This window comes from Pteropus medius, unplaced genomic scaffold (assembly GCF_902729225.1).
Source record: "Pteropus medius unplaced genomic scaffold, Ma_sr-lr_union100, whole genome shotgun sequence".
In the NCBI taxonomy this organism is placed as follows: domain Eukaryota; kingdom Metazoa; phylum Chordata; class Mammalia; order Chiroptera; family Pteropodidae; genus Pteropus; species Pteropus medius.
The window spans coordinates 17,235,585-17,248,400 of NW_024350319.1; the positions used below are offsets into that span (position 1 = coordinate 17,235,585).

Below are 12,816 nucleotides of genomic sequence, written 5' to 3' on the forward strand. Positions count from 1 at the left end.
AAAATGACATCTTAGAGTGCTAAAAGAAAAATCTGTCAACACAGAATTTTATATTAAGCAAAAATATCTTTAAAAATGAAGGTAGATAAATAAAAGCTGAAATAATTTTCACTAGCAAAGAATACCAAAGGAATCTTTTTAAGCTGAAGGAAAATGATGTCTAGTGGAAATATAGGTCTATAGTATGAAAGGAAGATCACTGGAAATGGTAAATAGGTAGGTAAATATAATATATCGTTGGTTTCCTTTACTCAATTCCTTTAAAAGGCAATTAATTGTTTAAAGCAAAAACACCCACACAAAAAAATATATTACGGTATTAATCACAAAGAAGTAACATACATGACAATAAGAACAGAATGAACAGAAAGGTGACAAATAAAATTATACTGTTGAAAGTTACTTACATTATACATAAAGTGGTATAATATTAATTCAAGGTAGACTAGGATAAATTAAAGGTGTATATTGCAATCCCTTTGGCACTTATCAATAATAAAGTAGGGTATCTAAAAAGCTAACAAATGTAATAAAATGGAACACTACCCGAAAACTACCTACTTAACACAAAAGAGACATGTAAAGAGCAATAAAGGAACAAAGAATAAACAGGAATAACAGAAATCAAATAGCAAGATGGTAGACTAAAGCCAGCTAAATTGATAACTGTATTAAAGATAAATGAACTAAACATTTCAACTAAAAAGTGAAAATTTGCAGACTGGTAAAAAAGCAAGACTCAACTATGTGATATTTAAAACAGATGCATTTTAAATATAAAGACATAGAAGTTGAAAATGAACAAATAAAAATGATATATCTTGCAAACACTAAGCATAAGAAGTTGGTGTTAGTACATTACTATAAGACAGAACAGACCTTGAGAAAGGAGAGAAAAAGAGGGTCATTCCATGATAGCAAAAAAATAAATTCAAGAAGATATAAGAATCTTAAATGCGCATGTACCTATTAATAGAGCTTCAAAATATCAGAAACAAACAAGCAAAATATGCCAGAACTAGAGATAGACAAATCAATAATCGAATTTAGGGATTTAAATCTTTCACTGTCAATATCTGAAGAATATCTAGATAGAAAACTCAGTAAGAATGAAGAATATTTTAACAACATTATCAATGGATTTGACCTTGACATTTATAAAACCAATTACTGCAGAGTACACATTCTTTTTAAGTACTCATGTAACATTTATCAAATTAGATCATGTGCAAGGCCACAAAACATATCTCTAAATGTAGACTATGGAAATAGACTGACACCATATGGTCAATAGATTTTCTACAAAGGCATGTGCAAGTCAATAGGGGAAGGCAACTCAATGGGTAAAAGAGTTCTGTTCGATAACTGATGTTGGGAAAACGAAACATATATTTGGTAAAACAATTTTATTTTTATCTTAATAAAATAGGAATTCATGATGGATCATAGATATAAATATAAGACTTGAGATATGAACTTCTAAAAAAATAAGATAATATCTTCACAGCTATAGTGTAGAAAGATTTTTTTAGAACAAAAGAAACACTAAGCATAAAAAAATAAGTTGGACTGCATTAAAACTAAACATTTATGTTCATCAAAGGGCACCATTAATAAATGAAAAGGCAAGCTACAGAATGGAAGAATATATTCACAACACATATCTGACAAAGAAGTCATATCCAGAATACATAAATATATTATAAATCAGTAATAAAAAGACTTGAACAGACACTTGACACATATATGTTAATAAGCATATATGAAGGCAATCAACACCATCAGTCACTGACAAACTGAAAATGGTAACTATTATGAAATACTTCTTCATTCCCACTAGAACAGCTAAATTATAAAGACCGACAATATGAAATGTGAGCAAAGATGTAGAACAACTGGAATTGTCTTACGCTGGTGAGTGTGCAACCATTTTGGAATACTGTTTGGCAATTTCTTAAGAGTTATGCATATATCTAACCCTGGACCCAGTGTTCCACTTAAGAGAGTTGAAGAGGTATGTCCTCTAAAAGACTTGTTCAGGAAATCTTATAGCCACTTTACTCATAATAGCCCCACATTGTAAACAACCAAGTTTTTATCTACAGAATGGATAAAATAAATGTTGCTATTTGAATGAATTCACAATAAAATACCACTCAGTAACAGAAAGAAACAAACTGATACATGCAACAACATACATGAATTTCAAAAGCATTATATTAACCTAAAGAGCACGTGTTGTATGATTCCATTTATAAGAAGCTCAAAAACACTACTAATCTCTGGATATAAAATTCATAACACTGGTTGCCTCAAAGCAAAAGTGTGAAAGTTGACTGGAAGAAGCACAAAGGAGCTTTCTGGAACGATTAAAATGTTATATGTATTGATCGAGAGGGTGGTTACATGGGTGTATACATTTTTCAAAATTAATTATCTGTTTGCACTTGATTGGTGCATTTTATTGTACACAAATTTCACCCCAAGAGAAACTTAATATGAACAAATTTTTGTATCCTTACCCATTAACAAGCTTTATAGCAATGGTTCTCAGCTAGGGGTGATTTTACCCTCTAAGGGGACAGTTGGCAATGTCTGCAGACATTTTCGATTATCACAGCTAAGGGAGTTATCTAGTGGGTAGAAGCTAGGGATGCTGATAAACATTCTACAATGCACAGAACAGTCCCAACAAAGAATTACTCAGCCAAAAATGTCAATAGTGCCGAGATTGGGAAACCTTGCTTTATACAAAGGAAGAGCAAGGGTTTATTCATAAGGATATTTGATACATGAATATGAGAAAAAGGGGCCTTAATGGGAAGGCACACAAAACTAAGCTTGATTTAAATAAAGTTGAGAAAAAAGTATTTTAAATAAAATAAAGATGGTCCATATTAGAGGACTGGATTCATAAGGCTAGTAGAAATTCCGACTGGTGAAAAAATAAAGAGAAATGAATATAAAGTTGAGTGGACACTGCATTACGTGTTAAGATCTGTATTACAATCTGTGAATGTAAATTACAGGGATACAGGGAGTAGAAGCAGAAGGGAAGAGGGATGAGTAGTGGTCTCTGAAGAAATGGGAATCTGATTTATTGTGTATTTGTCATAGGAAGTGAAAAAAAAAAACACAGATAAGGCCAAGAGAAAGACAGAATAAGATATGAAAGTTAGGGATACAGATTACAGGGTACATGAAGGTAGAGTGAGAAGTAGTCGAGGGCACAGAAACAGATGCTTGTAACCATGGAGGTAATTAGAGCTGGTACCCAAAGGTCAAAAAGAATGCCTCCCTCCATAAATCCTTCCTGCACTTAGAATGCCTAGTTCTTATCAGCAAGAGGGTTCCTGGAATGGGTGGGGAGTGACCCAGATGGTGGCCAATTTTATTTCCAACTCCCTCTCACTACAGGCTGCTGAGTCTTATCAGAAAGCTGCTTTCTGAGAACAATTACCTCAAGGGAACAAGAAGGAGGAAGCTACCCAGTACAGTGGGCAATTGCTTTTTACCTCCCTGGCTCTGCGGAACCGAAGCAATATAAATGAACAAACATCTAAAAGAAACCTTTCTTAAAATTGACATGACCTTACTTCACCCCAATATAGGAAAGAAGAAGCAAAAGTCTGAAGAAGATAAAAGCGAAAAAAGAGAATGAAATGAAAAAATAAAGTAAAAAAAAAAATAAAGAATAGAAATTAAGAGTAGAGAAGACAGGACTACCACTCTTATGATAATATGTTAGGATTTCAAATTGATAGTCTTTAGTCTAATATTTTTATTTTTATGTATAAATTTATTTCAATTACAAAAGTAATACTATTATAAAAAGTACAAATGTTTAAGTAAGATGTGACATATAAAATAGATACTAAATAATAAGCTTATTTATTTCTTTATTAATAGACATTTGGATAATTCAGTTTCTTGCTATTACAAAGTAGGCTTTGAGGGACAAATTATAATACCCTTGTACATATAATCATATATATCTGTGTGAGTTTGTTCCTCCTGTATGTAATTTTGCGCACCTGTGCGAGTATATCTGCAGGGTAAATTCCTAAAAGTGGAATTGCTATGTTAAAAGATGCTTACTCTTAAATTTTGATGAATATTTCTCTCTAAAATATTTGTATCAATTTTTCTCTCATCAATATTATATAAATACTTGTTTCCTCATAGCCTTATTACCATTGCTAAAGGAAGTCATGAATTGAGGTTAAAAGCAGGAGTCATACTGAAGTACTGCATAGCAAACAGCTTAAAATTGATTCTTAAACATCAATGTCCTTAAAATATTCTTTGGTCATTCTTACTTGATGCCATTTAGTGTAAAGCCCCAGCTTTCTCCATCTTGTTAACACCTCTTCTATCTCTCCCTCCAAGACGAAGGTTTGTGTAAGTGGGAGGGAAGGAGAAATGTAAAGATATTTTGTTTACTTAATAAATTCTATGTGCCAGGCATTGTGTTAGCTGTGTTGTATTTTTTTGTTTTGTTTTAATTTTTCAATCTTTAAAAAAACCAGTTTACCATAGTTACCAAATCCTAAAAAGTAGATTTGATGCAAGTGATCCTATTAGAGATAGAAAAGACATTTTTGTAATGATAATTATATAACAATCCTAAATTTGCATGCACCAAAAACATAGCATTAAATATATAAAGCAAGAGTTGATAGAACTAAAAAAAAAGAAATAGAAAAATTCACAAACATAATTGTAGAATTAAACACAGCTCTCTCAGTAAATAAAAGAACAAGCAGACAAGAAATGGTAAAAATAGAGATTTGAATCACATAACTAAACAACTTGGCTTAACTTATATAGAACACTATACTCATCAACTACAGAATATATATTTTTTTCTCAAAAGCACATGGAAAATTTTACCAAAGTAGACCCATAAACTGAGGCAAAAAGCAAGTCTCAAGTTTCAAAGGATCTAAATCTTAGAGTGTGTTTTCTGACTACCTTTGAATTAAACTGGAAATCAATAATAGATTAACAAGAGAATCTCCAAAAGCAAAACACTTTGTAAGCCCATATGCTGAAAAAAAGAACTCAAGAAGGAAGTTAGAAAATATTTGGAATTAAATGATAATTAAAATATGGCATATCAAAACTTATACGAGGAAGCTAAAGCAATAGTCAGAAAGGAAATTTAAGGAGGAAATAATATCAGTTTTAAACAAACTGTTCCAGAGAATAGAAAAAGAGGAAAGACTTCCTAACTTATTTTATGAGGTCAGACAGCCTTGGTATTAACACCTGGCAAGGACATTACAAGAAAGGAAAAGTAAGAAAAATCTCTCCCATGAACATAGGTGCAAAAATCCTAAACAAAACATTAGTAAATTGAAAAAGATATCACATCATGATGAAATAGGATTTATTCTAAGAATGAAAGGTTGATTTCGTAAAATAAGTCACCGCATTACTAGAACAAAAAAGAAAATTCACATGATAACGTCAATGGATGCATAAAAAGCATTTAATAAAATTCAACACCTATTTATGCTTTAAAAAAAAAAAAGAAACCTCTTAGCAAACTAGGAATAGAAGAAGACTTTCTTAATCTGATAATGATATCTATAAAACATCTCTAGATAATAGCATATTTAATAGTAAAATATAGAATGTTTTTCAATCTGGGACTGAAAACAAGAAAAAAGATATGATCCTCTCCACCTGCATTCAAAAATTTCAGGTAGTGAGAGCTAGTGTAATAAGAAAATAAAATAGAAGTTGTACGATTGGAAAGAAAGAAGTAAGCATATTATTTCTCACACATTACATGATTAAAAACATAAAATCCAAGAAAAAGTATGCACTAGAAATAAGTAAATTTAGCAAGCTTACTAATTATGAGGTCAATACATAAAACTCTATTATATTTCTATATACTAGCAGTGACCAATTAGAAAATAAAATTTTATAAAAACACCATTTATAACAACACCAAAAAAACACAAAAACCCAGAAATAAATCTAATGAAAGATGTACAAGGCCTCCACCTTGAAAACTATAAAACATAATTGAGAGCATTTAAATAAAATGAAGAGATACGCCATGTCCATAGATTGAAAGACTCAATATTATCAAGATGCCAATTCTCCCCAAACTAATTCAATGAAATCGTATCCAAATCTATGTAGCAGATTTTTTTTTTGGTGAAATTTATGAGCTAATTCTAAATTTTATATTGAAATGAGAACCTAAATTTGCCAAAATTATTTTGAAGAAAAACTAAAGTGTTTACACTACCAGATATCGAGATTTAACAAAGCAGCAGTAATCAAGACAATATAATATTGAGGTAAAGATTGTCACATAGACAGTACAACAGAATAGAGTCCAAAAACAGACCTGAACATTTGTAGGAACCTCATTCACAACAAAAGCACAATTGTAATTTAGTGGGAAATCATTCAATAAATTATCTGTTATCTATAAAAGCACTACAATTTATTTCAATAACTCTTTTGTTTTAGGTATTTTAGGAGATTATGCCACTTTGAAGGAGATTCTATGAAGACTGGATCTGTACTTTCAGGGAAAAAGTGAGACAGCTTGTGCTCAGAATAAAATGCAAAGTATATAATATTGTAGCTAGATATGATGAAAGGACATGAGTGGGATTTGAGCAGTTCAAGCAGTTAGTTGTATTGGACTCATCTTATTGAACTACCCTAAGTTTCTTGACTCCATTTAATCTGGAGCCCTCAGTAACTTGCTCCCTCTCAGTCATCCAATCCTTGTTAGGCCTGAGTGGTTCCACTGCCAGACGCCAGCAAGGTACCACTTGAAATCCTTGGCTTCTCCTATACCACAACGCATAGAATCTCTCTTTCCAAGAGCTGTTGAAGGGGCTGGTTGACACAGCCGGGAAGTTCAGGAGAGTTGACCACCCGCAGGAGATGAAAAGTAGCAAAACACTTTCCCTTCCTCCCTCAAATGGACTGTTCTAAAGCATGTTTTCTTTGTATAGCCTGTTAGGAGACATCCCAGATGGCAGGGCAGGTGCACCAGCAGGGTGACCTGCTGACCTGCTGACCTGCTGAGTCTCTTCATTGTACCACAATAGCCAAGGTAGCAACACTTGACCTTTCATTGCTTCTCAGCTTTCCCTGACTCATTTCCCATTTCTGTTATTCTCACTGCTCTGAGATTAAACTCTCAAATCAATAGCACATAGGCTTGCCTTAGGCTCTAGGGAACCCAGGAAAGACACATAGTTGGGGGTTTGAGATATTTTTGAATCTAAAATTTTTATGTCATATGTATAATAAATGCATACATTTATTCAATAAGCATTAAATAAATTATTTTTATATAAATTATTGGATCATCTGGACAACCACTTTATAACTGAGTACTTCTGCTCTATTTCAAATGCTTCACTTCTGATTGCTTAAGCATTATATACGTAAGCAATAAGTACTAGTTATTAGCAGTTAGTACTAATTTAATTTTTATGAGCCAAGGTCGAAGAAAAGGGACAGAAAAGATGAAACTGATGTTCACCACCACATGAAGATCAAATGAAGTCATGAGATAAAGGGATATTTCAAGTAATTTGAATAAAGGAAAGTGGTGGACCAATTTGAGTTTTCATCTGAGGTTTGGCAAACTTAAAAGTGTCTATTCAGTAGCTGGCAGTCCATAATTCATGTTCTTAGAGATATTTAATTTCAGTAAAGTAATTTAATGTTGTTAATTTGAATTTTATTGAGCAATAAGAGCTATGGAAAAGAGAAACAGAAGTCTGATGAGGAAACTTGAAGAGGTTTGCTTTGCACAGTGAGATATAAATTTTTACCTTTTCTCTCCAGTATAAAATATTCAACAATATCTATGCTGCTTGCTAATGCTTTTTGTACAAGTGGATTGTCTAAGGGAGCACCAAGAAGTATGGAGGTTATGTCAAGATCAATGAGGATAAAAATAGTGACCACCATGAGAGATAACTGGATATATTGTTTACACTTAATGAATATACTTATTGAATACACAGAACAGCCAGGCCTCCACTGAGAAAGGCAGGGTGTGGAGGGTTGTGTTGGGTGGGCCAGTATACCTAGCTAGGCAAACATTTGAAGTAAACATCTTTCAATGGTCAAGCTGCTTGTCACCTGTGAGTTCTTCCAGAGAAATGAAGGTGGGCGCCCCACCCTCTTTCACAGCATCTGGCATAGGTGAAGATAAGGCTAATGATCCTTTCAGATAAAACATTTAAAAGTACACAGAACTTAAGACTAAGGTATTGTTACAGTTCCTCATATTGGAGACAAACGCAATAGCGAAACAATTTGGGGTCATGGGTTAAAGTTCTGTGATAAACCACTTCTGATAACTTGGAAAAATGTGTGTCTATATATAGTAGGGTAAAGAAAGATGCTTCTAAAACCAACATTTTTCAAGAGAATAATCAAAGGGACATGTACAGCGATGGGGTCATTTAAGAGTTCTGTTTTCATCTTGGTCCTTCACCTTCTGGAAGGGTCCCTGAGCAATTCACTCATTCAGCTGAATAATAATGGCTATGAAGGCATTGTCATTGCAATTGACCCTAATGTGCCAGAAGATGAAACACTCATTCAACATATAAAGGTAAGTTTAAAATGGTAATTAGCCATGCTTCTTTAAAAAATATTGAGTGTAATGTAATAGAGTGAATGTGAGTTCTCTAACTCCAGCTGCGTGATACTAGCAAGTTATTTTTTTATGTCTAAGTCTCAGTTTCTTCAGCTGTAAAATAGAACTCATAACACTTAACCATTAGAATTCTTCTGAGAGAGAAGATAATAAATGCAATGTACATAACTAAGAGTTTCATACATTGTTGGTGCTTAATAAATGATGTCTACATTTATTGACAGAGTGGATGATTTCATTTAAAATTATTCAGCTCTGCACTAAGACAAAGCCAGCTGCAATCGACAGATACTGTAAAATGCAAAAAGGATTTTGCCTGATTTTACTATTGGTTCATATCAGATTCTCTTTTTATTCTAATCGTAACCCCCTTCTCTATGATCCTAACATAGGAGCCCAGGATGCAGGATCTCTGACAATCCTGACCCTTTTAATGAGAGGAAACTGCATTTTATCAGCCCTAGTGCAGAGGACTCTCTCAGGTTGCTGAGTGGCCTCATCTTACTTGTTACTTCTGTGGGGGAAGGAAAAACTAGGAAAGAAGATGCTTCTTGTTCTGGGCAGAGGTGTCTACCTGTTGTAAGGTGGAGGGATTAGAGAGGTTGTGCACAACAGCAAAAAATAAGAATAAGAGGAAAATGGCTTATGAATGATCAACTTGGAATCTGGTTATAGCACAAGCAGAGGCAGTAATGTGTAATGAGGAAAATACCGGTCTGTAAAATGGGGATAATAATAAGTACCTTCCTCATGGAATTTTGTGAGGATTAAATTTAACAATGCATGCATATAAGGGAAGCTTGGTGAAGGGTATATGGGGACTGTACATTTTTGCATGTTCTTTAAAATTATCTTGAAAGATTTTTAAAAAAACTTCAAAAATGCATGCATAGTGGCTGGTACATAGTAAAAGCTCAATAAATAGTAAGCATAACCATCAGTCACCAGTCTCCCTTTTAATTCTTCTTGATGGAAAGGGTTCGTTTTTCTTAATCAAGCCAAACAGACTGTTTCTGAGGCTTGATTCTGGGCAAAGTTCCGGAATGTGAGCTCAAAAGTTAATATTGCAAGGGCCCCAAGGGTTGCCACCAAATGATCCTTGCTTTGAGCAGAAACAAAGCCAGAAAGATGAAGTTTGGAGAGAGAACCATCTCTACCACCAAGAGGAGTTTGGGGTTAGAGATTTGAGTAGTTGAGGCAAGAGGGGAAGCTTACTTGTTTAACTGGAAGACTATCAGATATTATTGCCATTGATGAAAGGAAAATTCATACCTTTTGAAAACTCTCAACACTCAAAACGAGTGAGTTTTTGATTGCCTCTAAACTTTGAAATGGCCTAAGCAAAAATGAAGGAGCCACTTGGAATAACAGACACGGAAAGTGTGGGAGAACAACGTGGCCAACATGTTTCTATCTCTGGCTAGACAGTCAGTGGGGTTAAGAACGGTGCTAAGAAGAGAGCATAAATTCTTTATCTCTGATGGCAATGGTAATTCATATTTATATGGTGCTTTAGAGATTTCAGAGTGCTTTCACCTCTCTCTTTGGGGGTTTTCCTCCTGAGAAATGTACTTCTTACAACAATTATTAAATTGGCTTTATAATATGAGTCCTAAATGAGTTGGGTGTGAAATAAGTTGGTTTCCACATTTCCTTCTCTTAAAGAGTTAAGGGCAACGGTGTGCTCAGAGTTTCTAACGGAGTAGCTAACAAAAGTGAGTTCCTCCTTCTTAATGCAGAACTGAAGGATCTTACAGTGGGCTTTTCAGCCTTTCCCGCCATTCTTCACTGCTTTTGAAGGGAGACTCCCTCTGGTGCCCTTGTGGGGATGGACGCCTCTAAGTCAGCTCTTAAATACTTGGTTCTGCAGGACAGCCCCCAATGTTTCTCCAGCAGATGGCGCTGCGGCAGTCGCATCCACTGCGCCTGCTCTTGTGCTACTTGTAGAAGCCCTGAGAGCTCATTTCATAAAATGAGGGAGTGAGAGTCAGGATGAAACTCTTTAATCTCCCTCGCTCCCTCCCTCCCTCTCTGCTCTCTGTCTCTCTCTCTGTGTGTCTTTCAAGACACACACACACACACACACACACACACACACACACGATATTCAGTGGGAGTACTGCTAGTGCTAGGTCTCCTCAATGGATGGAAACTACCTGTCTTGGTACTTCTGGATAGCTTGCTACTTCATTCATTCATTCATTCATTTGTTCATTCAGCCAACAAATATTTACAGAGCATCTGCATTATGTCAGGTACCAGGAATCCAGTGCTGAACAATATATCATCCCTGTCATTAAGGAATTTCCAGCCAGCCCTATAAGCTGTCATCCTCAACTTCTGTAAGCCTCAAAATTTTAAATGACTATTTGGATATGAGGTTACCTTCTCAAAATCAGGAACAGATTCTAAAGTGAAGATCCCTTATTAATGTTTCTATTAAACCATGAAAGACAAGGGGGGGTTGGCAAGCTGGGAGAAAGTGGTGAAGGGTTAAATAAGTACAAATTAGTAGTTGATGGAGGGTCATGAAGATGGAGAGCATGGCATAGGGAATGCAGTCAGCATTAATGTAATGGCTAGGTGGAGAGCCAGAGGAGAAACAGAGCAATCAGCGGGATTGTTTCATAAATTATATAAATGTCTAACCAATGTACTGTATACTTGAAAGTAATAATAAAATTTAAAAAAAAAAACACGAAGACAAGAGCATTTCATACTGCTTAATATTCTTCCTGAGAGACACTGAAAATTCACATTTCACAAGTCGAATTGTAATAAAATAACATAGAAAGTTTATGACTAATTTTCAACTTTTTGATGACTTTGACTCAGTGTTTTTTTTTTAAATGATGTAATGTTAAATCTCCTAGGGATTAATAAAAACCTGGCTTTTCTGGAAGACGGAAATGCAAATCATTACAAGAACTTTTTAAAACTAGTAACACAGCCGTTATTATTACTATTTGATAGATGGGAAACTGAGGCTCAGAGAAAGAAAATAAATTCTCCAAGTTTTTTCCATTAAGAAGTAGCAAAGGGAGATTCACCCTTGTATCAATGACCCAAGTACAGCTTCTCTATATAGCGATGAACTGGTTACGCTCCTCAGGCCAACCCCACTAGGCAGTGGAGTCTAAGTAGTCTGGTCTGCTCCCAGAAAAACTTTCCTCATGCAATTATCCCTTTTTTCTCTTGCATTATCGTTTTTTTTTCCCCCATTAGCATATACATATGCTATAATAGTTCCCATTTAAAAAACATGCACACAAAATAAAACTCCCTTGCCCTGAAGTCTGCCTTTAGCTACTGCTTCACTTCTCCATTCCCCTTTAATTTATAGAAAAACCTAACTGTTGTCTTTATTCACTGCCTCTACTTCCTCACCTCCCGCTTTCAATTTCAATGAGTTGGAATTACTCATATGGAGTTTTTGGCTCCATTCCACTAAAATGGCTCACCCAGGTTGCCAAATACTTGGTCAGTTCTTAATCCTCACACTCCTCGATTGCTCAGCAGTGTCGAACACCTATGATCACTCCTTCCTGAAACATCCTCACCACGTGCCTTTTGATGTCCTCCCTGTGCACCAGCTGCATCTGATGAGTCTCCTTTGCTGATTTCTCCTCTTCCCATCTCTAAATCCTGGTGGCTCTCTGGGGTCAGTCTTTAGCCCTCATCTTTCCTCTGTCTACACTTGCTTTTGTGGTGAGTGATTTTCAGTCTTAGTAGACCCAATGCATTTTCAATAATAAATCTCTTTTAATACCCTCTCTACTATCTTGTCATAATGTATCTCAGGTAATCTGCAGAAGCACTTATAATTTAACACTGTGGCTCTTTCATTATAGAGAAACACAGTTAGGTATAATTTGAAAAGAAATTATATAATCATGCTACTTCTTTATATCTGACACTTGTACCATACTAAAAATAAATACTATAATAACATTTAGTTAGCCCCTAAATTATTACAGGAATCAGTAGATGTCGAAGTTATATTCATTTTAATTTGAGTTTCTCTCCCAGTACTCAGTGTGAGACACTGAGATTTATACTCTCTGATTTTTAGTTTCTCCCTTAAAGGTTTATTGGTCCTCAAAGGATCAAATGAGATAAAACTAACAGCTAACATTTCATAAGCATTTCTGCTAAGT

At 34.7% G+C, this 12,816-nt stretch overlaps 1 protein-coding gene across 1 annotated transcript in view; it reads left to right on the plus strand.

The window, feature by feature from the left end:
- Window positions 1-8,061: 8,061 nt before the first annotated feature.
- CLCA1 (chloride channel accessory 1) overlaps window positions 8,062-12,816 on the plus strand; it is a 29,203-nt gene continuing 24,448 nt past the window's right edge. Inside the window, exon 1 of the mRNA XM_039838737.1 lies at window positions 8,062-8,614. Within this exon, the coding sequence (XP_039694671.1) occupies window positions 8,399-8,614 (216 nt within the window). The 5' untranslated portion in view covers window positions 8,062-8,398. The remainder of the gene's footprint in view (window positions 8,615-12,816) is intronic.